This window comes from Diachasmimorpha longicaudata, unplaced genomic scaffold, assembly GCF_034640455.1.
Source record: "Diachasmimorpha longicaudata isolate KC_UGA_2023 unplaced genomic scaffold, iyDiaLong2 ctg00000055.1, whole genome shotgun sequence".
NCBI classification, from domain to species: Eukaryota; Metazoa; Arthropoda; class Insecta; order Hymenoptera; family Braconidae; genus Diachasmimorpha; species Diachasmimorpha longicaudata.
Genome location: NW_026973895.1, coordinates 1,479,672 through 1,503,762, shown reverse-complemented (window position 1 = coordinate 1,503,762; position 24,091 = coordinate 1,479,672). Strand labels below are relative to the sequence as shown.

The 24,091-nt window shown below is 43.4% G+C and overlaps 5 protein-coding genes across 5 annotated transcripts; all 5 read right to left on the bottom strand.

Moving 5' to 3' along the window:
• Positions 1-9,275: 9,275 nt before the first annotated feature.
• On the bottom strand, positions 9,276-9,850 carry LOC135171598 (ribosome biogenesis protein BRX1 homolog; the record flags this gene model as incomplete). The annotated part of the gene is made up of 2 exons (XM_064138227.1): positions 9,276-9,601; positions 9,772-9,850. Coding segments are annotated over 2 exons (405 nt in total), but the record flags the coding sequence as incomplete, so codon positions are not given.
• A 737-nt stretch (positions 9,851-10,587) lies between these two features.
• LOC135171602 (ribosome biogenesis protein BRX1 homolog) lies at positions 10,588-11,307 on the bottom strand (the record flags this gene model as incomplete). The annotated part of the gene is made up of 2 exons (XM_064138231.1): positions 10,588-11,000; positions 11,172-11,307. Coding segments are annotated over 2 exons (549 nt in total), but the record flags the coding sequence as incomplete, so codon positions are not given.
• A 3,482-nt stretch (positions 11,308-14,789) lies between these two features.
• Positions 14,790-15,509, bottom strand: LOC135171603 (ribosome biogenesis protein BRX1 homolog; the record flags this gene model as incomplete). The annotated part of the gene is made up of 2 exons (XM_064138232.1): positions 14,790-15,202; positions 15,374-15,509. Coding segments are annotated over 2 exons (549 nt in total), but the record flags the coding sequence as incomplete, so codon positions are not given.
• A 3,547-nt stretch (positions 15,510-19,056) lies between these two features.
• On the bottom strand, positions 19,057-19,893 carry LOC135171611 (ribosome biogenesis protein BRX1 homolog; the record flags this gene model as incomplete). Its single annotated transcript, XM_064138240.1, has 3 exons — positions 19,878-19,893; positions 19,571-19,717; positions 19,057-19,400 (listed from the first exon to the last, which is right to left on the bottom strand). Coding segments are annotated over exons 1-3 (507 nt in total), but the record flags the coding sequence as incomplete, so codon positions are not given.
• Positions 19,894-21,794: 1,901 nt separating this feature from the next.
• Positions 21,795-24,091, bottom strand: LOC135171610 (ribosome biogenesis protein BRX1 homolog; the record flags this gene model as incomplete). Its single annotated transcript, XM_064138239.1, has 3 exons — positions 24,046-24,091; positions 22,369-22,515; positions 21,795-22,198 (listed from the first exon to the last, which is right to left on the bottom strand). Coding segments are annotated over exons 1-3 (597 nt in total), but the record flags the coding sequence as incomplete, so codon positions are not given.

The window sequence follows — 24,091 nt, the reverse complement described above, 5'->3', positions numbered from 1 at the left end:
CAGAAGGACCACTTTTGGCATTTGAAAACCACATCAAGAGATCTCTTTTCTTCCTCCCTTCGAATAAACCTCTGGAAAAACTCCTTTTACATCTCTCCAGATAAATTTCGTTAATCCGTAAATACGAAAGCTATCGTCGTTACAATTTTGATTATTAGTTGGTTCCATAAATGTCCCACGAGAAGCCTAGGAAAGTAAAGTCCACCCCCGCAGAGCCTGAATACAGGGGTAAGGCATAAATACAATGGGGTGCTGCCTGGTTCCCCAAGGGTATCGTTGAAGACACTGTTCCCCAGTGCCATTCAGCCCTCGGCACGATAACTTTCACCTTGACTTGGGTACTCTCGTCCGCGGCGATGCCTTGCGTCTTCCTGACGGGACGGCGGAGAAAAAATTCCCTGAATGACACTACCTTAAAGAACAAGACAAAAATCTAAAATACTTTTTTTATTCACCCACCCAAATAACAAATTCATATTCCAATTTTATTTTTCCCCCTTTCTTCTTCTTTATCACCTTCGACCCCAGTGTTTTGGACTAGGTGGACTTCTTAGCCATTTTTTCTAAGTTCCTGAGAGCTCTTTTCTCACGTTCCTTCCTCTCGGCTACAGATTTTCCTTCGAAGGGATCCGCAGTTTCCTCACCCGTCTCCGCAGTCCGCTGGTTCGTCTGTGGCTCCATTGACTCTCCAGACTCCAGCTCCTTGGCCTTCACCAATTGTTCTCCTTTGAATATATCATACGATGGATTAAACGAGTACGAGACCTCAGGCTTGTTCGTCTTCTGTGCCATCTTCTGCTCGACTCTATTTATGTACTTTCCACCAGCTTTCTTATTTACGGCTTGACGAAATTTCGCTGGAGAGATGTAGAAGGAGTTGTCCCAGAGGGTTTCTCCTGCGAAACTCCCGGCGAATATTTTCACTGGATTCAAAACAAATCTGGGGCCTATCTCTGCCAATCCTCCATCTTCACTCAGGATCTCGTAGTTTCTGAACCATTTCCTGTTGTCCAGGACGCTGAATGTGTAGACGTGGTCGAAGAAGGACTTGCTTTTGGGGTGGTTGTTGGGCACACCAAATATCTGGGCGACCAACTCTTGCAGGAGGGCGTAGTGAGGATTTGTGGAGAAGTTCACATCGAAGGAGAGAATTGGACGTGATCCCTTTAGGCAATTGCCTGTCAATTTCATTTCTCCCATTGTGTGAACTGTGAAAATTGACAGTTTAAATAAATGTGAACGTTTCAAAAAGTTAATGAATTAAAATGAGAAAAAAAAAACAAAAAATCAGAACCTCATTGGAAAATGGATATTCAAAGATTAGGAAGAAGTAGGAAAAAAATTTGGGAAGACAATATGGAATTGCTAGATCAACTTACTATTCTCAAGGACAAATTTGGCAGAAGGACCACTTTTGGCATTTGAAAACCACATCAAGAGATCTCTTTTCTTCCTCCCTTCGAATAAAACTCTGGAAAAACTCCTTTTACATCTCTCCAGAGAAATTTCGTTAATCCGTAAATACGAAAGCTATCGTCTTTACAATTTTGATTATTAGTTGGTTCCATAAATGTCCCACGAGAAGCCTAGGAAAGTAAAGTCCACCCCCGCAGAGCCTGAATACCGGGGTAAGGCATAAATGCAATGGGGTGCTGCCTGGTTCCCCAAGGGTATCGTTGAAGACACTGTTCCCGAGGGCCATTCAGCCCTCGGCACGATAACTTTCACCTTGACTTGGGTACTCTCGTCCGCGGCGATGCCTTGCGTCTTCCTGACGGGACGGCGGGGAAAAAATTCCCTGAATGACAAGACCTTAAAAAACAACACAAAAATCTGAAATACTTTTTTTATTCACCCACCCAAATAACAAATTCATTTTAAAATGTTATTTTTCCCCCTTTCTTCTTCTTTATCACCTTCGACCCCAGTGTTTTGGACTTGGTGGACTTCTCAGCCATTTTTTCGAAGTTCCTCAGAGCTCTTTTCTCGCGTTCCTTCATCTCGGCTACAGATTTTCCTTCGAAGGGATCCGCAGTTTCCTCACCCGTCTCCGCAGTCCGCTGGTTCGTCTGTGGCTCCATTGACTCTCCAGACTCCAGCTCCTTGGCCTTCACCAATTGTTCTCCTTTGAATATATCACACAATGGATTAAACGAGTACGAGACCTCAGGCTTGTTCGTCTTCTGTGCCATCTTCTGCTCGACTCTATTTATCTGCTTTCCACCAGCTTTCTTATTAACGGCTTGACGAAATTTCGCTGGACAGATGTAGAAGGAGTTGTCCCAGAGGGTTTCTCCTGCGAAACTCCCGGCGAATATTTTCACTGGATTCAAAACAAATCTGGGGCCTATCTCTGCCAATCCTCCATCTTCAGTCAGGATCTCGTAGTTTCTGAACCATATCCTGTTGTCCAGGACGCTGAATGTGTAGACGTGGTCGAAGAAGGACTTGCTTTTGGGGTGGTTGTTGGGCACACCAAATATCTGGGCGACCAACTCTTGCAGGAGGGCGTAGTGAGGATTTGTGGAGAAGTTCTCATCGAAGGAGAGAATTGGACGTGATCCCTTTAGGCAATTGCCTGTCAATTTCATTTCTCCCATTGTGTGAACTGTGAAAATTGACAGTTTAAATAAATTTGAACGTTTCAAAAAGGTAATGAATTAAAATGAGAAAAAAAAAACAAAAAATCAGAACCTCATTGGAAAATGGATATTCAAAGATTAGGAAGAAGTAGGAAATGAATTTGGGAAGACAATATGGAATTGCTAGATCAACTTACTATTCTCAAGGACAAATTTGGCAGAAGGACCACTTTTGGCATTTGAAAACCACATCAAGAGATCTCTTTTCTTCCTCCCTTCGAATAAAACTCTGGAAAAACTCCTTTTACATCTCTCCAGAGAAATTTCGTTAATCCGTAAATACGAAAGCTATCGTCGTTACAATTTTGATTATTAGTTGGTTCCATAAATGTCCCACGAGAAGCCTAGGAAAGTAAAGTCCACCCCCGCAGAGCCTGAATACCGGGGTAAGGCATAAATACAATGGGGTGCTGCCTGGTTCCCCAAGGGTATCGTTGAAGACACTGTTCCCCAGTGTCATTCAGCCCTCCGAACGATAACTTTCACCTTGACTTGGGTACTCTCGTCCGCGGCGATGCCTTGCGTCTTCCTGACGGGACGGCGGGGAAAAAATTCCCTGAATGACAAGACCTTAAAAAACAAGACAAAAATCTAAAATACTTTTTTTATTCACCCACCCAAATAACAAATTCATTTTCCAATTTTATTTTTCCCAATTTCTTCTTCTTTATCACCTTCGACCCCAGTGTTTTGGACTTGGTGGACTTCTCAGCCATTTTTTCGAAGTTCCTCAGAGCTCTTTTCTCGCGTTCCTTCATCTCGGCTACAGATTTTCCTTCGAAGGGATCCGCAGTTTCCTCACCCGTCTCCGCAGTCCGCTGGTTCGTCTGTGGCTCCATTGACTCTCCAGACTCCAGCTCCTTGGCCTTCACCAATTGTTCTCCTTTGAATATATCACACAATGGATTAAACGAGTACGAGACCTCAGGCTTGTTCGTCTTCTTTGCCATCTTCTGCTCGACTCTATTTATGTGCTTTCCACCAGCTTTCTTATTTACGGCTTGACGAAATTTCGCTGGAGAGATGTTGAAGGAGTTGTCCCAGAGGGTTTCTCCTGCGAAACTCCCGGCGAACTTTTTCACTGAATTCAAAACAAATCTGGGGCCTATCTCTGCCAATCCTCCATCTTCAGTCAGGATCTCGTAGTTTCTGAACCATATCCTGTTGTCCAGGACGCTGAATGTGTAGACGTGGTCGAAGAAGGACTTGCTTTTGGGGTGGTTGTTGGGCACACCAATTATCTGGGCGACCAACTCTTGCAGGAGGGCGTAGTAAGGATTTGTGGAGAAGTTCTCATCGAAGGAGAGAATTGGACGTGATCCCTTTAGGCAATTGCCTGTCAATTTCATTTCTCCCATTGTGTGAACTGTGAAAATTGACAGTTTAAATAAATTTGAACGTTTCAAAAAGGTAATGAATTAAAATGAGAAAAAAAACAAAAAATCAGAACCTCATTGGAAAATGGATATTCAAAGATTAGGAAGAAGTAGGAAAAAAATTTGGGAAGACAATATGGAATTGCTAGATCAACTTACTATTCTCAAGGACAAATTTGACAGAAGGACCACTTTTGGCATTTGAAAACCACATCAAGAGATCTCTTTTCTTCCTCCCTTCGAATAAAACTCTGGAAAAACTCCTTTTACATCTCTCCAGATAAATTTCGTTAATCCGTAAATACGAAAGCTATCGTCGTTACAATTTTGATTATTAGTTGGTTCCATAAATGTCCCACGAGAAGCCTAGGAAAGTAAAGTCCACCCCCGCAGAGCCTGAATACCGGGGTAAGGCATAAATACAATGGGGTGCGGCCTGGTTCCCCAAGGGTATCGTTGAAGACACTGTCCCCCAGTGCCATTCAGCCCTCGGCACGATAACTTTCACCTTGACTTGGGTACTCTCGTCCGCGGCGATGCCTTACGTCTTCCTGACGGGACGGCGGAGAAAAAATTCCCTGAATGACACTACCTTAAAGAACAAGACAAAAATCTAAAATACTTTTTTTATTCACCCACCCAAATAACAAATTCATATTCCAATTTTATTTTTCCCCCTTTCTTCTTCTTTATCACCTTCGACCCCAGTGTTTTGGACTTGGTGGACTTCTTAGCCATTTTTTCGAAGTTCCTGAGAGCTCTTTTCTCACGTTCCTTCCTCTCGGCTACAGATTTTCCTTCGAAGGGATCCGCAGTTTCCTCACCCGTCTCCGCAGTCCGCTGGTTCGTCTGTGGCTCCATTGACTCTCCAGACTCCAGCTCCTTGGCCTTCACCAATTGTTCTCCTTTGAATATATCAGATGGATTAAACGAGTACGAGACCTCAGGCTTGTTCGTCTTCTGTGCCATCTTCTGATCGACTCTATTTATGTACTTTCCACCACCTTTCTTATTTACGGCTTGACGAAATTTCGCTGGAGAGATGTAGAAGGAGTTGTCCCAGAGGGTTTCTCCTGCGAAACTCCCGGCGAATATTTTCACTGGATTCAAAACAAATCTGGGGCCTATCTCTGCCAATCCTCCATCTTCACTCAGGATCTCGTAGTTTCTGAACCATTTCCTGTTGTCCAGGACGCTGAATGTGTAGACGTGGTCGAAGAAGGTCTTGCTTTTGGGGTGGTTGTTGGGCACACCAAATATCTGGGCGACCAACTCTTGCAGGAGGGCGTAGTGAGGATTTGTGGAGAAGTTCACATCGAAGGAGAGAATTTGACGTGATCCCTTTAGGCAATTGCCTGTCAATTTCATTTCTCCCATTGTGTGAACTGTGAAAATTGACAGTTTAAATAAATTTGAACGTTTCAAAAAGTTAATGAATTAAAATGAGAAAAAAAACAAAAAATCAGACCCTCATTGGAAAATGGATATTCAAAGATTAGGAAGAAGTAGGAAAAAAATTTGGGAAGACAATATGGAATTGCTAGATCAACTTACTATTCTCAAGGACAAATTTGACAGAAGGACCACTTTTGGCATTTGAAAACCACATCAAGAGATCTCTTTTCTTCCTCCCTTCGAATAAACCTCTGGAAAAACTCCTTTTACATCTCTCCAGATAAATTTCGTTAATCCGTAAATACGAAAGCTATCGTCGTTACAATTTTGATTATTAGTTGGTTCCATAAATGTCCCACGAGAAGCCTAGGAAAGTAAAGTCCACCCCCGCAGAGCCTGAATACAGGGGTAAGGCATAAATACAATGGGGTGCTGCCTGGTTCCCCAAGGGTATCGTTGAAGACACTGTTCCCCAGTGCCATTCAGCCCTCGGCACGATAACTTTCACCTTGACTTGGGTACTCTCGTCCGCGGCGATGCCTTGCGTCTTCCTGACGGGACGGCGGAGAAAAAATTCCCTGAATGACACTACCTTAAAGAACAAGACAAAAATCTAAAATACTTTTTTTATTCACCCACCCAAATAACAAATTCATATTCCAATTTTATTTTTCCCCCTTTCTTCTTCTTTATCACCTTCGACCCCAGTGTTTTGGACTAGGTGGACTTCTTAGCCATTTTTTCTAAGTTCCTGAGAGCTCTTTTCTCACGTTCCTTCCTCTCGGCTACAGATTTTCCTTCGAAGGGATCCGCAGTTTCCTCACCCGTCTCCGCAGTCCGCTGGTTCGTCTGTGGCTCCATTGACTCTCCAGACTCCAGCTCCTTGGCCTTCACCAATTGTTCTCCTTTGAATATATCATACGATGGATTAAACGAGTACGAGACCTCAGGCTTGTTCGTCTTCTGTGCCATCTTCTGCTCGACTCTATTTATGTACTTTCCACCAGCTTTCTTATTTACGGCTTGACGAAATTTCGCTGGAGAGATGTAGAAGGAGTTGTCCCAGAGGGTTTCTCCTGCGAAACTCCCGGCGAATATTTTCACTGGATTCAAAACAAATCTGGGGCCTATCTCTGCCAATCCTCCATCTTCACTCAGGATCTCGTAGTTTCTGAACCATTTCCTGTTGTCCAGGACGCTGAATGTGTAGACGTGGTCGAAGAAGGACTTGCTTTTGGGGTGGTTGTTGGGCACACCAAATATCTGGGCGACCAACTCTTGCAGGAGGGCGTAGTGAGGATTTGTGGAGAAGTTCACATCGAAGGAGAGAATTGGACGTGATCCCTTTAGGCAATTGCCTGTCAATTTCATTTCTCCCATTGTGTGAACTGTGAAAATTGACAGTTTAAATAAATGTGAACGTTTCAAAAAGTTAATGAATTAAAATGAGAAAAAAAAAACAAAAAATCAGAACCTCATTGGAAAATGGATATTCAAAGATTAGGAAGAAGTAGGAAAAAAATTTGGGAAGACAATATGGAATTGCTAGATCAACTTACTATTCTCAAGGACAAATTTGGCAGAAGGACCACTTTTGGCATTTGAAAACCACATCAAGAGATCTCTTTTCTTCCTCCCTTCGAATAAAACTCTGGAAAAACTCCTTTTACATCTCTCCAGAGAAATTTCGTTAATCCGTAAATACGAAAGCTATCGTCTTTACAATTTTGATTATTAGTTGGTTCCATAAATGTCCCACGAGAAGCCTAGGAAAGTAAAGTCCACCCCCGCAGAGCCTGAATACCGGGGTAAGGCATAAATGCAATGGGGTGCTGCCTGGTTCCCCAAGGGTATCGTTGAAGACACTGTTCCCGAGGGCCATTCAGCCCTCGGCACGATAACTTTCACCTTGACTTGGGTACTCTCGTCCGCGGCGATGCCTTGCGTCTTCCTGACGGGACGGCGGGGAAAAAATTCCCTGAATGACAAGACCTTAAAAAACAACACAAAAATCTGAAATACTTTTTTTATTCACCCACCCAAATAACAAATTCATTTTAAAATGTTATTTTTCCCCCTTTCTTCTTCTTTATCACCTTCGACCCCAGTGTTTTGGACTTGGTGGACTTCTCAGCCATTTTTTCGAAGTTCCTCAGAGCTCTTTTCTCGCGTTCCTTCATCTCGGCTACAGATTTTCCTTCGAAGGGATCCGCAGTTTCCTCACCCGTCTCCGCAGTCCGCTGGTTCGTCTGTGGCTCCATTGACTCTCCAGACTCCAGCTCCTTGGCCTTCACCAATTGTTCTCCTTTGAATATATCACACAATGGATTAAACGAGTACGAGACCTCAGGCTTGTTCGTCTTCTGTGCCATCTTCTGCTCGACTCTATTTATCTGCTTTCCACCAGCTTTCTTATTAACGGCTTGACGAAATTTCGCTGGACAGATGTAGAAGGAGTTGTCCCAGAGGGTTTCTCCTGCGAAACTCCCGGCGAATATTTTCACTGGATTCAAAACAAATCTGGGGCCTATCTCTGCCAATCCTCCATCTTCAGTCAGGATCTCGTAGTTTCTGAACCATATCCTGTTGTCCAGGACGCTGAATGTGTAGACGTGGTCGAAGAAGGACTTGCTTTTGGGGTGGTTGTTGGGCACACCAAATATCTGGGCGACCAACTCTTGCAGGAGGGCGTAGTGAGGATTTGTGGAGAAGTTCTCATCGAAGGAGAGAATTGGACGTGATCCCTTTAGGCAATTGCCTGTCAATTTCATTTCTCCCATTGTGTGAACTGTGAAAATTGACAGTTTAAATAAATTTGAACGTTTCAAAAAGGTAATGAATTAAAATGAGAAAAAAAAAACAAAAAATCAGAACCTCATTGGAAAATGGATATTCAAAGATTAGGAAGAAGTAGGAAATGAATTTGGGAAGACAATATGGAATTGCTAGATCAACTTACTATTCTCAAGGACAAATTTGGCAGAAGGACCACTTTTGGCATTTGAAAACCACATCAAGAGATCTCTTTTCTTCCTCCCTTCGAATAAAACTCTGGAAAAACTCCTTTTACATCTCTCCAGAGAAATTTCGTTAATCCGTAAATACGAAAGCTATCGTCGTTACAATTTTGATTATTAGTTGGTTCCATAAATGTCCCACGAGAAGCCTAGGAAAGTAAAGTCCACCCCCGCAGAGCCTGAATACCGGGGTAAGGCATAAATACAATGGGGTGCTGCCTGGTTCCCCAAGGGTATCGTTGAAGACACTGTTCCCCAGTGTCATTCAGCCCTCCGAACGATAACTTTCACCTTGACTTGGGTACTCTCGTCCGCGGCGATGCCTTGCGTCTTCCTGACGGGACGGCGGGGAAAAAATTCCCTGAATGACAAGACCTTAAAAAACAAGACAAAAATCTAAAATACTTTTTTTATTCACCCACCCAAATAACAAATTCATTTTCCAATTTTATTTTTCCCAATTTCTTCTTCTTTATCACCTTCGACCCCAGTGTTTTGGACTTGGTGGACTTCTCAGCCATTTTTTCGAAGTTCCTCAGAGCTCTTTTCTCGCGTTCCTTCATCTCGGCTACAGATTTTCCTTCGAAGGGATCCGCAGTTTCCTCACCCGTCTCCGCAGTCCGCTGGTTCGTCTGTGGCTCCATTGACTCTCCAGACTCCAGCTCCTTGGCCTTCACCAATTGTTCTCCTTTGAATATATCATACAATGGATTAAACGAGTACGAGACCTCAGGCTTGTTCGTCTTCTGTGCCATCTTCTGCTCGACTCTATTTATGTACTTTCCACCAGCTTTCTTATTTACGGCTTGACGAAATTTCGCTGGAGAGATGTAGAAGGAGTTGTCCCAGAGGGTTTCTCCTGCGAAACTCCCGGCGAATATTTTCACTGGATTCAAAACAAATCTGGGGCCTATCTCTGCCAATCCTCCATCTTCACTCAGGATCTCGTAGTTTCTGAACCATATCCTGTTGTCCAGGACGCTGAATGTGTAGACGTGGTCGAAGAAGGACTTGCTTTTGGGGTGGTTGTTGGGCACACCAAATATCTGGGCGACCAACTCTTGCAGGAGGGCGTAGTGAGGATTTGTGGAGAAGTTCTCATCGAAGGAGAGAATTGGACGTGATCCCTTTAGGCAATTGCCTGTCAATTTCATTTCTCCCATTGTGTGAACTGTGAAAATTGACAGTTTAAATAAATTTGAACGTTTCAAAAAGTTAATGAATTAAAATGAGAAAAAAAAACAAAAAATCAGAACCTCATTGGAAAATGGATATTCAAAGATTAGGAAGAAGTAGGAAAAAAATTTGGGAAGACAATATGGAATTGCTAGATCAACTTACTATTCTCAAGGACAAATTTGGCAGAAGGACCACTTTTGGCATTTGAAAACCACATCAAGAGATCTCTTTTCTTCCTCCCTTCGAATAAAACTCTGGAAAAACTCCTTTTACATCTCTCCAGAGAAATTTCGTTAATCCGTAAATACGAAAGCTATCGTCGTTACAATTTTGATTATTAGTTGGTTCCATAAATGTCCCACGAGAAGCCTAGGAAAGTAAAGTCCACCCCCGCAGAGCCTGAATACCGGGGTAAGGCATAAATACAATGGGGTGCTGCCTGGTTCCCCAAGGGTATCGTTGAAGACACTGTTCCCCAGTGCCATTCAGCCCTCGGAACGATAACTTTCACCTTGACTTGGGTACTCTCGTCCGCGGCGATGCCTTGCGTCTTCCTGACGGGACGGCGGGGAAAAAATTCCCTGAATGACAAGACCTTAAAAAACAAGACAAAAATCTAAAATACTTTTTTTATTCACCCACCCAAATAACAAATTCATTTTCCAATTTTATTTTTCCCAATTTCTTCTTCTTTATCACCTTCGACCCCAGTGTTTTGGACTTGGTGGACTTCTCAGCCATTTTTTCGAAGTTCCTCAGAGCTCTTTTCTCGCGTTCCTTCATCTCGGCTACAGATTTTCCTTCGAAGGGATCCGCAGTTTCCTCACCCGTCTCCGCAGTCCGCTGGTTCGTCTGTGGCTCCATTGACTCTCCAGACTCCAGCTCCTTGGCCTTCACCAATTGTTCTCCTTTGAATATATCATACAATGGATTAAACGAGTACGAGACCTCAGGCTTGTTCGTCTTCTGTGCCATCTTCTGCTCGACTCTATTTATGTACTTTCCACCAGCTTTCTTATTTACGGCTTGACGAAATTTCGCTGGGGAGATGTAGAAGGAGTTGTCCCAGAGGGTTTCTCCTGCGAAACTCCCGGCGAATATTTTCACTGGATTCAAAACAAATCTGGGGCCTATCTCTGCCAATCCTCCATCTTCACTCAGGATCTCGTAGTTTCTGAACCATATCCTGTTGTCCAGGACGCTGAATGTGTAGACGTGGTCGAAGAAGGACTTGCTTTTGGGGTGGTTGTTGGGCACACCAAATATCTGGGCGACCAACTCTTGCAGGAGGGCGTAGTGAGGATTTGTGGAGAAGTTCTCATCGAAGGAGAGAATTGGACGTGATCCCTTTAGGCAATTGCCTGTCAATTTCATTTCTCCCATTGTGTGAACTGTGAAAATTGACAGTTTAAATAAATTTGAACGTTTCAAAAAGTTAATGAATTAAAATGAGAAAAAAAAAACAAAAAATCAGAACCTCATTGGAAAATGGATATTCAAAGATTAGGAAGAAGTAGGAAAAAAATTTGGGAAGACAATATGGAATTGCTAGATCAACTTACTATTCTCAAGGACAAATTTGGCAGAAGGACCACTTTTGGCATTTGAAAACCACATCAAGAGATCTCTTTTCTTCCTCCCTTCGAATAAAACTCTGGAAAAACTCCTTTTACATCTCTCCAGAGAAATTTCGTTAATCCGTAAATACGAAAGCTATCGTCGTTACAATTTTGATTATTAGTTGGTTCCATAAATGTCCCACGAGAAGCCTAGGAAAGTAAAGTCCACCCCCGCAGAGCCTGAATACCGGGGTAAGGCATAAATACAATGGGGTGCTGCCTGGTTCCCCAAGGGTATCGTTGAAGACACTGTTCCCCAGTGCCATTCAGCCCTCGGCACGATAACTTTCACCTTGACTTGGGTACTCTCGTCCGCGGCGATGCCTTGCGTCTTCCTGACGGGACGGCGGGGAAAAAATTCCCTGAATGACACTACCTTAAAGAACAAGACAAAAATCTAAAATACTTTTTTTATTCACCCACCCAAATAACAAATTCATTTTCCAATTTTATTTTTCCCCCTTTCTTCTTCTTTATCACCTTCGACCCCAGTGTTTTGGACTTGGTGGAATTCTCAGCCATTTTTTCGAAGTTCCTCAGAGCTCTTTTCTCGCGTTCCTTCATCTCGGCTACAGATTTTCCTTCGAAGGGATCCGCAGTTTCCTCACCCGTCTCCGCAGTCCGCTGGTTCGTCTGTGGCTCCATTGACTCTCCAGACCCCAGCTCCTTGGCCTTCAGCAATTGTTCTCCTTTGAATATATCATACAATGGATTAAACGAGTACGAGACCTCAGGCTTGTTCGTCTTCTGTGCCATCTTCTGCTCGACTCTATTTATGTACTTTCCACCAGCTTTCTTATTTACGGCTTGACGAAATTTCGCTGGAGAGATGTAGAAGGAGTTGTCCCAGAGGTTTGCTCCTGCGAAACTCCCGGCGAATATTTTCACTGGATTCAAAACAAATCTGGGGCCTATCTCTGCCAATCCTCCATCTTCACTCAGGATCTCGTAGTTTCTGAACCATATCCTGTTGGCCAAGACGCTGAATGTGTAGACGTGGTCGAAGAAGGACTTGCTTTTGGGGTGGTTGTTGGGCACACCAAATATCTGGGCGACCAACTCTTGCAGGAGGGCGTAGTGAGGATTTGTGGAGAAGTTCTCATCGAAGGAGAGAATTGGACGTGATCCCTTTAGGCAATTGCCTGTCAATTTCATTTCTCCCATTGTGTGAACTGTGAAAATTGACAGTTTAAATAAATTTGAACGTTTCAAAAAGTTAATGAATTAAAATGAGAAAAAAAAAACAAAAAATCAGAACCTCATTGGAAAATGGATATTCAAAGATTAGGAAGAAGTGTAGGAAAAAAATTTGGGAAGACAATATGGAATTGCTAGATCAACTTACTATTCTCAAGGACAAATTTGGCAGAAGGACCACTTTTGGCATTTGAAAACCACATCAAGAGATCTCTTTTCTTCCTCCCTTCGAATAAAACTCTGGAAAAACTCCTTTTACATCTCTCCAGAGAAATTTCGTTAATCCGTAAATACGAAAGCTATCGTCTTTACAATTTTGATTATTAGTTGGTTCCATAAATGTCCCACGAGAAGCCTAGGAAAGTAAAGTCCACCCCCGCAGAGCCTGAATACCGGGGTAAGGCATAAATGCAATGGGGTGCTGCCTGGTTCCCCAAGGGTATCGTTGAAGACACTGTTCCCGAGGGCCATTCAGCCCTCGGCACGATAACTTTCACCTTGACTTGGGTACTCTCGTCCGCGGCGATGCCTTGCGTCTTCCTGACGGGACGGCGGGGAAAAAATTCCCTGAATGACAAGACCTTAAAAAACAACACAAAAATCTGAAATACTTTTTTTATTCACCCACCCAAATAACAAATTCATTTTCCAATGTTATTTTTCCCCCTTTCTTCTTCTTTATCACCTTCGACCCCAGTGTTTTGGACTTGGTGGACTTCTCAGCCATTTTTTCGAAGTTCCTCAGAGCTCTTTTCTCGCGTTCCTTCATCTCGGCTACAGATTTTCCTTCGAAGGGATCCGCAGTTTCCTCACCCGTCTCCGCAGTCCGCTGGTTCGTCTGTGGCTCCATTGACTCTCCAGACTCCAGCTCCTTGGCCTTCACCAATTGTTCTCCTTTGAATATATCACACAATGGATTAAACGAGTACGAGACCTCAGGCTTGTTCGTCTTCTGTGCCATCTTCTGCTCGACTCTATTTATCTGCTTTCCACCAGCTTTCTTATTAACGGCTTGACGAAATTTCGCTGGACAGATGTAGAAGGAGTTGTCCCAGAGGGTTTCTCCTGCGAAACTCCCGGCGAATATTTTCACTGGATTCAAAACAAATCTGGGGCCTATCTCTGCCAATCCTCCATCTTCAGTCAGGATCTCGTAGTTTCTGAACCATATCCTGTTGTCCAGGACGCTGAATGTGTAGACGTGGTCGAAGAAGGACTTGCTTTTGGGGTGGTTGTTGGGCACACCAAATATCTGGGCGACCAACTCTTGCAGGAGGGCGTAGTGAGGATTTGTGGAGAAGTTCTCATCGAAGGAGAGAATTGGACGTGATCCCTTTAGGCAATTGCCTGTCAATTTCATTTCTCCCATTGTGTGAACTGTGAAAATTGACAGTTTAAATAAATTTGAACGTTTCAAAAAGGTAATGAATTAAAATGAGAAAAAAAAAACAAAAAATCAGAACCTCATTGGAAAATGGATATTCAAAGATTAGGAAGAAGTAGGAAATGAATTTGGGAAGACAATATGGAATTGCTAGATCAACTTACTATTCTCAAGGACAAATTTGGCAGAAGGACCACTTTTGGCATTTGAAAACCACATCAAGAGATCTCTTTTCTTCCTCCCTTCGAATAAAACTCTGGAAAAACTCCTTTTACATCTCTCCAGAGAAATTTCGTTAATCCGTAAATACGAAAGCTATCGTCGTTACAATTTTGATTATTAGTTGGTTCCATAAATGTCCCACGAGAAGCCTAGGAAAGTAAAGTCCACCCCCGCAGAGCCTGAATACCGGGGTAAGGCATAAATACAATGGGGTGCTGCCTGGTTCCCCAAGGGTATCGTTGAAGACACTGTTCCCCAGTGTCATTCAGCCCTCCGAACGATAACTTTCACCTTGACTTGGGTACTCTCGTCCGCGGCGATGCCTTGCGTCTTCCTGACGGGACGGCGGGGAAAAAATTCCCTGAATGACAAGACCTTAAAAAACAAGACAAAAATCTAAAATACTTTTTTTATTCACCCACCCAAATAACAAATTCATTTTCCAATTTTATTTTTCCCAATTTCTTCTTCTTTATCACCTTCGACCCCAGTGTTTTGGACTTGGTGGACTTCTCAGCCATTTTTTCGAAGTTCCTCAGAGCTCTTTTCTCGCGTTCCTTCATCTCGGCTACAGATTTTCCTTCGAAGGGATCCGCAGTTTCCTCACCCGTCTCCGCAGTCCGCTGGTTCGTCTGTGGCTCCATTGACTCTCCAGACTCCAGCTCCTTGGCCTTCACCAATTGTTCTCCTTTGAATATATCATACAATGGATTAAACGAGTACGAGACCTCAGGCTTGTTCGTCTTCTGTGCCATCTTCTGCTCGACTCTATTTATGTACTTTCCACCAGCTTTCTTATTTACGGCTTGACGAAATTTCGCTGGAGAGATGTAGAAGGAGTTGTCCCAGAGGGTTTCTCCTGCGAAACTCCCGGCGAATATTTTCACTGGATTCAAAACAAATCTGGGGCCTATCTCTGCCAATCCTCCATCTTCACTCAGGATCTCGTAGTTTCTGAACCATATCCTGTTGTCCAGGACGCTGAATGTGTAGACGTGGTCGAAGAAGGACTTGCTTTTGGGGTGGTTGTTGGGCACACCAAATATCTGGGCGACCAACTCTTGCAGGAGGGCGTAGTGAGGATTTGTGGAGAAGTTCTCATCGAAGGAGAGAATTGGACGTGATCCCTTTAGGCAATTGCCTGTCAATTTCATTTCTCCCATTGTGTGAACTGTGAAAATTGACAGTTTAAATAAATTTGAACGTTTCAAAAAGTTAATGAATTAAAATGAGAAAAAAAAAACAAAAAATCAGAACCTCATTGGAAAATGGATATTCAAAGATTAGGAAGAAGTAGGAAAAAAATTTGGGAAGACAATATGGAATTGCTAGATCAACTTACTATTCTCAAGGACAAATTTGGCAGAAGGACCACTTTTGGCATTTGAAAACCACATCAAGAGATCTCTTTTCTTCCTCCCTTCGAATAAAACTCTGGAAAAACTCCTTTTACATCTCTCCAGAGAAATTTCGTTAATCCGTAAATACGAAAGCTATCGTCGTTACAATTTTGATTATTAGTTGGTTCCATAAATGTCCCACGAGAAGCCTAGGAAAGTAAAGTCCACCCCCGCAGAGCCTGAATACCGGGGTAAGGCATAAATACAATGGGGTGCTGCCTGGTTCCCCAAGGGTATCGTTGAAGACACTGTTCCCCAGTGCCATTCAGCCCTCGGCACGATAACTTTCACCTTGACTTGGGTACTCTCGTCCGCGGCGATGCCTTGCGTCTTCCTGACGGGACGGCGGGGAAAAAATTCCCAGAATGACACAACCTTAAAAAACAAGACAAAAATCTAAAATACTTTTTTTATTCACCCACCCGAATAACAAATTCATTTTCCAATGTTATTTTTCCCCCTTTCTTCTTCTTTATCACCTTCGACCCCAGTGTTTTGGACTTGGTGGACTTCTTAGCCATTTTTTCGAAGTTCCTCAGAGCTCTTTTCTCGCGTTCCTTCATCTCGGCTACAGATTTTCCTTCGAAGGGATCCGCAGTTTGCTCACCCGTCTCCGCAGTCCGCTGGTTCGTCTGTGGCTCCATTGACTCTCCGGCCTCCAGCTCCTTGGCCTTCACCAATTGTTCTCCTTTGAATATATCATACAATGGATTAAACGAGTACGAGACCTCAGGCTTGTTCGTCTTCTGTGCCATCTTCTGCTCGACTCTATTTATGTGCTTTCCACCAGCTTTCTTATTTACGGCTTGACGAAATTTCGCTGGAGAGATGTAGAAAGAGTTGTCCCAGAGGGTTTCTCCTGCGAAACTCCCGGCGAATATTTTCACTGGATTCAAAACAAATCTGGGGCCTATCTCTGCCAATCCTCCATCTTCACTCAGGATCTCGTAGTTTCTGAACCATATCCTGTTGTCCAGGACGCTGAATGTGTACACGTGGTCGAAGAAGGACTTGCTTTTGGGGTGGTTGTTGGGCACACCAAATATCTGGGCGACCAACTCTTGCAGGAGGGCGTAGGGAGGATTTGTGGAGAAGTTCTCATCGAAGGAGAGAATTGGACGTGATCCCTTTAGGCAATTGCCTGTCAATTTCATTTCTCCCATTGTGTGAACTGTGAAAATTGACAGTTTAAATAAATTTGAACGTTTCAAAAAGTTAATGAATTAAAATGAGAAAAAAAAACAAAAAATCAGAACCTCATTGGAAAATGGATATTCAAAGATTAGGAAGAAGTAGGAAATGAATTTGGGAAGACAATATGGAATTGCTAGATCAACTTACTATTCTCAAGGACAAATTTGGCAGAAGGACCACGTTTGGCATTTGAAAACCACATCAAGAGATCTCTTTTCTTCCTCCCTTCGAATAAAACTCTGGAAAAACTCCTTTCACATCTCTCCAGAGAAATTTCGTTAATCCGTAAATAGGAAAGCTATCGTCGTTACAATTTCGATTATTAGTTGGTTCCATAAATGTCCCACTAGAAGCCTAGGAAAGTAAAGTCCACCCCCGCAGAGCCTGAATACCGGGGTAAGGCATAAATACAATGGGGTGCTGCCTGGTTCCCCAAGGGTATCGTTGAAGACACTGTTCCCCAGTGCCATTCAGCCCTCGGCACGATAACTTTCACCTTGACTTGGGTACTCTCGTCCGCGGCGATGCCTTGCGTCTTCCTGACGGGACGGCGGGGAAAAAATTCCCAGAATGACACAACCTTAAAAAACAAGACAAAAATCTAAAATACTTTTTTTATTCACCCACCCGAATAACAAATTCATTTTCCAATGTTATTTTTCCCCCTTTCTTCTTCTTTATCACCTTCGACCCCAGTGTTTTGGACTTGGTGGACTTCTTAGCCATTTTTTCGAAGTTCCTCAGAGCTCTTTTCTCGCGTTCCTTCATCTCGGCTACAGATTTTCCTTCGAAGGGATCCGCAGTTTGCTCACCCGTCTCCGCAGTCCGCTGGTTCGTCTGTGGCTCCATTGACTCTCCGGCCTCCAGCTCCTTGGCCTTCACCAATTGTTCTCCTTTGAATATATCATACAATGGATTAAACGAGTACGAGACCTCAGGCTTGTTCGTCTTCTGTGCCATCTTCTGCTCGACTCTATTTATGTGCTTTCCACCAGCTTTCTTATTTACGGCTTGACGAAATTTCGCTGGAGAGATGTAGAAAGAGTTGTCCCAGAGGGTTTCTCCTGCGAAACTCCCGGCGAATATTTTCACTGGATTCAAAACAAATCTGGGGCCTATCTCTGCCAATCCTCCATCTTCACTCAGGATCTCGTAGTTTCTGAACCATATCCTGTTGTCCAGGACGCTGAATGTGTACACGTGGTCGAAGAAGGACTTGCTTTTGGGGTGGTTGTTGGGCACACCAAATATCTGGGCGACCAACTCTTGCAGGAGGGCGTAGGGAGGATTTGTGGAGAAGTTCTCATCGAAGGAGAGAATTGGACGTGATCCCTTTAGGCAATTGCCTGTCAATTTCATTTCTCCCATTGTGTGAACTGTGAAAATTGACAGTTTAAATAAATTTGAACGTTTCAAAAAGTTAATGAATTAAAATGAGAAAAAAAAACAAAAAATCAGAACCTCATTGGAAAATGGATATTCAAAGATTAGGAAGAAGTAGGAAATGAATTTGGGAAGACAATATGGAATTGCTAGATCAACTTACTATTCTCAAGGACAAATTTGGCAGAAGGACCACGTTTGGCATTTGAAAACCACATCAAGAGATCTCTTTTCTTCCTCCCTTCGAATAAAACTCTGGAAAAACTCCTTTCACATCTCTCCAGAGAAATTTCGTTAATCCGTAAATACGAAAGCTATCGTCGTTACAATTTCGATTATTAGTTGGTTACATAAATGTCCCACTAGAAGCCTAGGAAAGTAAAGTCCACCCCCGCAGAGCCTGAATACCGGGGTAAGGCATAAATACAATGGGGTGCTGCCTGGTTCCCCAAGGGTATCGTTGAAGACACTGTTCCCCAGTGCCATTCAGCCCTCGGCACGATAACTTTCACCTTGACTTGGGTACTCTCGTCCGCGGCGATGCCTTGCGTCTTCCTGACGGGACGGCGGGGAAAAAATTCCCAGAATGACACAACCTTAAAAAACAAGACAAAAATCTAAAATACTTTTTTTATTCACCCACCCGAATAACAAATTCATTTTCCAATGTTATTTTTCCCCCTTTCTTCTTCTTTATCACCTTCGACCCCAGTGTTTTGGACTTGGTGGACTTCTTAGCCATTTTTTCGAAGTTCCTCAGAGCTCTTTTCTCGCGTTCCTTCATCTCGGCTACAGATTTTCCTTCGAAGGGATCCGCAGTTTGCTCACCCGTCTCCGCAGTCCGCTGGTTCGTCTGTGGCTCCATTGACTCTCCGGCCTCCAGCTCCTTGGCCTTCACCAATTGTTCTCCTTTGAATATATCATACAATGGATTAAACGAGTACGAGACCTCAGGCTTGTTCGTCTTCTGTGCCATCTTCTGCTCGAGTCTATTTATGTGCTTTCCACCAGCTTTCTTATTTCCGGCTTGACGAAATTTCGCTGGAGAGATGTAGAAGGAGTTGTCCCAGAGGGTTTCTCCTGCGAAACTCCCGGCGAATATTTTCACTGGATTCAAAACAAATCTGGGGCCTATCTCTGCCAATCCTCCATCTTCAGTCAGGATCTCGTAGTTTCTGAACCATATCCTGTTGTCCAGGACGCTGAATGTGTAGACGTGGTCGAAGAAGGACTTGCTTTTGGGGTGGTTGTTGGGCACACCAAATATCTGGGCGACCAACTCTTGCAGGAGGGCGTAGTGAGGATTTGTGGAGAAGTTCTCATCGAAGGAGAGAATTGGACGTGATCCCTTTAGGCAATTGCCTGTCAATTTCATTTCTCCCATTGTGTGAACTGTGAAAATTGACAGTTTAAATAAATTTGAACGTTTCAAAAAGTTAATGAATTAAAATGAGAAAAAAAAACAAAAAATCAGAACCTCATTGGAAAATGGATATTCAAAGATTAGGAAGAAGTAGGAAATGAATTTGGGAAGACAATATGGAATTGCTAGATCAACTTACTATTCTCAAGGACAAATTTGGCAGAAGGACCACGTTTGGCATTTGAAAACCACATCAAGAGATCTCTTTTCTTCCTCCCTTCGAATAAAACTCTGGAAAAACTCCTTTCACATCTCTCCAGAGAAATTTCGTTAATCCGTAAATACGAAAGCTATCGTCGTTACAATTTCGATTATTAGTTGGTTCCATAAATGTCCCACTAGAAGCCTAGGAAAGTAAAGTCCACCCCCGCAGAGCCTGAATACCGGGGTAAGGCATAAATACAATGGGGTGCTGCCTGGTTCCCCAAGGGTATCGTTGAAGACACTGTTCCCCAGTGCCATTCAGCCCTCGGCACGATAACTTTCACCTTGACTTGGGTACTCTCGTCCGCGGCGATGCCTTGCGTCTTCCTGACGGGACGGCGGGGAAAAAATTCCCAGAATGACACAACCTTAAAAAACAAGACAAAAATCTAAAATACTTTTTTTATTCACCCACCCGAATAACAAATTCATTTTCCAATGTTATTTTTCCCCCTTTCTTCTTCTTTATCACCTTCGACCCCAGTGTTTTGGACTTGGTGGACTTCTTAGCCATTTTTTCGAAGTTCCTCAGAGCTCTTTTCTCGCGTTCCTTCATCTCGGCTACAGATTTTCCTTCGAAGGGATCCGAAGTTTCCTCACCCGTCTCCGCAGTCCGCTGGTTCGTCTGTGGCTCCATTGACTCTCCAGACTCCAGCTCCTTGGCCTTCACCAATTGTTCTCCTTTGAATATATCATACAATGGATTAAACGAGTACGAGACCTCAGGCTTGTTCGTCTTCTGTGCCATCTTCTGCTCGACTCTATTTATGTGCTTTCCACCAGCTTTCTTATTTACGGCTTGACGAAATTTCGCTGGAGAGATGTAGAAAGAGTTGTCCCAGAGGGTTTCTCCTGCGAAACTCCCGGCGAATATTTTCACTGGATTCAAAACAAATCTGGGGCCTATCTCTGCCAATCCTCCATCTTCACTCAGGATCTCGTAGTTTCTGAACCATATCCTGTTGTCCAGGACGCTGAATGTGTACACGTGGTCGAAGAAGGACTTGCTTTTGGGGTGGTTGTTGGGCACACCAAATATCTGGGCGACCAACTCTTGCAGGAGGGCGTAGGGAGGATTTGTGGAGAAGTTCTCATCGAAGGAGAGAATTGGACGTGATCCCTTTAGGCAATTGCCTGTCAATTTCATTTCTCCCATTGTGTGAACTGTGAAAATTGACAGTTTAAATAAATTTGAACGTTTCAAAAAGTTAATGAATTAAAATGAGAAAAAAAAACAAAAAATCAGAACCTCATTGGAAAATGGATATTCAAAGATTAGGAAGAAGTAGGAAATGAATTTGGGAAGACAATATGGAATTGCTAGATCAACTTACTATTCTCAAGGACAAATTTGGCAGAAGGACCACGTTTGGCATTTGAAAACCACATCAAGAGATCTCTTTTCTTCCTCCCTTCGAATAAAACTCTGGAAAAACTCCTTTCACATCTCTCCAGAGAAATTTCGTTAATCCGTAAATACGAAAGCTATCGTCGTTACAATTTCGATTATTAGTTGGTTCCATAAATGTCCCACTAGAAGCCTAGGAAAGTAAAGTCCACCCCCGCAGAGCCTGAATACCGGGGTAAGGCATAAATACAATGGGGTGCTGCCTGGTTCCCCAAGGGTATCGTTGAAGACACTGTTCCCCAGTGCCATTCAGCCCTCGGCACGATAACTTTCACCTTGACTTGGGTACTCTCGTCCGCGGCGATGCCTTGCGTCTTCCTGACGGGACGGCGGGGAAAAAATTCCCAGAATGACACAACCTTAAAAAACAAGACAAAAATCTAAAATACTTTTTTTATTCACCCACCCGAATAACAAATTCATTTTCCAATGTTATTTTTACCCCTTTCTTCTTCTTTATCACCTTCGACCCCAGTGTTTTGGACTTGGTGGACTTCTTAGCCATTTTTTCGAAGTTCCTCAGAGCTCTTTTCTCGCGTTCCTTCATCTCGGCTACAGATTTTCCTTCGAAGGGATCCGCAGTTTGCTCACCCGTCTCCGCAGTCCGCTGGTTCGTCTGTGGCTCCATTGACTCTCCGGCCTCCAGCTCCTTGGCCTTCACCAATTGTTCTCCTTTGAATATATCATACAATGGATTAAACGAGTACGAGACCTCAGGCTTGTTCGTCTTCTGTGCCATCTTCTGCTCGACTCTATTTATGTGCTTTCCACCAGCTTTCTTATTTACGGCTTGACGAAATTTCGCTGGAGAGATGTAGAAAGAGTTGTCCCAGAGGGTTTCTCCTGCGAAACTCCCGGCGAATATTTTCACTGGATTCAAAACAAATCTGGGGCCTATCTCTGCCAATCCTCCATCTTCACTCAGGATCTCGTAGTTTCTGAACCATATCCTGTTGTCCAGGACGCTGAATGTGTACACGTGGTCGAAGAAGGACTTGCTTTTGGGGTGGTTGTTGGGCACACCAAATATCTGGGCGACCAACTCTTGCAGGAGGGCGTAGGGAGGATTTGTGGAGAAGTTCTCATCGAAGGAGAGAATTGGACGTGATCCCTTTAGGCAATTGCCTGTCAATTTCATTTCTCCCATTGTGTGAACTGTGAAAATTGACAGTTTAAATAAATTTGAACGTTTCAAAAAGTTAATGAATTAAAATGAGAAAAAAAAACAAAAAATCAGAACCTCATTGGAAAATGGATATTCAAAGATTAGGAAGAAGTAGGAAATGAATTTGGGAAGACAATATGGAATTGCTAGATCAACTTACTATTCTCAAGGACAAATTTGGCAGAAGGACCACGTTTGGCATTTGAAAACCACATCAAGAGATCTCTTTTCTTCCTCCCTTCGAATAAAACTCTGGAAAAACTCCTTTCACATCTCTCCAGAGAAATTTCGTTAATCCGTAAATACGAAAGCTATCGTCGTTACAATTTCGATTATTAGTTGGTTCCATAAATGTCCCACTAGAAGCCTAGGAAAGTAAAGTCCACCCCCGCAGAGCCTGAATACCGGGGTAAGGCATAAATACAATGGGGTGCTGCCTGGTTCCCCAAGGGTATCGTTGAAGACACTGTTCCCCAGTGCCATTCAGCCCTCGGCACGATAACTTTCACCTTGACTTGGGTACTCTCGTCCGCGGCGATGCCTTGCGTCTTCCTGACGGGACGGCGGGGAAAAAATTCCCAGAATGACACAACCTTAAAAAACAAGACAAAAATCTAAAATACTTTTTTTATTCACCCACCCGAATAACAAATTCATTTTCCAATGTTATTTTTCCCCCTTTCTTCTTCTTTATCACCTTCGACCCCAGTGTTTTGGACTTGGTGGACTTCTTAGCCATTTTTTCGAAGTTCCTCAGAGCTCTTTTCTCGCGTTCCTTCATCTCGGCTACAGATTTTCCTTCGAAGGGATCCGCAGTTTGCTCACCCGTCTCCGCAGTCCGCTGGTTCGTCTGTGGCTCCATTGACTCTCCGGCCTCCAGCTCCTTGGCCTTCACCAATTGTTCTCCTTTGAATATATCATACAATGGATTAAACGAGTACGAGACCTCAGGCTTGTTCGTCTTCTGTGCCATCTTCTGCTCGACTCTATTTATGTGCTTTCCACCAGCTTTCTTATTTCCGGCTTGACGAAATTTCGCTGGAGAGATGTAGAAGGAGTTGTCCCAGAGGGTTTCTCCTGCGAAACTCCCGGCGAATATTTTCACTGGATTCAAAACAAATCTGGGGCCTATCTCTGCCAATCCTCCATCTTCAGTCAGGATCTCGTAGTTTCTGAACCATATCCTGTTGTCCAGGACGCTGAATGTGTAGACGTGGTCGAAGAAGGACTTGCTTTTGGGGTGGTTGTTGGGCACACCAAATATCTGGGCGACCAACTCTTGCAGGAGGGCGTAGTGAGGATTTGTGGAGAAGTTCTCATCGAAGGAGAGAATTGGACGTGATCCCTTTAGGCAATTGCCTGTCAATTTCATTTCTCCCATTGTGTGAACTGTGAAAATTGACAGTTTAAATAAATTTGAACGTTTCAAAAAGGTAATGAATTAAAATGAGAAAAAAAAAACAAAAAATCAGAACCTCATTGGAAAATGGATATTCAAAGATTAGGAAGAAGTAGGAAATGAATTTGGGAAGACAATATGGAATTGCTAGATCAACTTACTATTCTCAAGGACAAATTTGGCAGAAGGACCACTTTTGGCATTTGAAAACCACATCAAGAGATCTCTTTTCTTCCTCCCTTCGAATAAAACTCTGGAAAAACTCCTTTTACATCTCTCCAGAGAAATTTCGTTAATCCGTAAATACGAAAGCTATCGTCGTTACAATTTTGATTATTAGTTGGTTCCATAAATGTCCCACGAGAAGCCTAGGAAAGTAAAGTCCACCCCCGCAGAGCCTGAATACCGGGGTAAGGCATAAATACAATGGGGTGCTGCCTGGTTCCCCAAGGGTATCGTTGAAGACACTGTTCCCCAGTGCCAT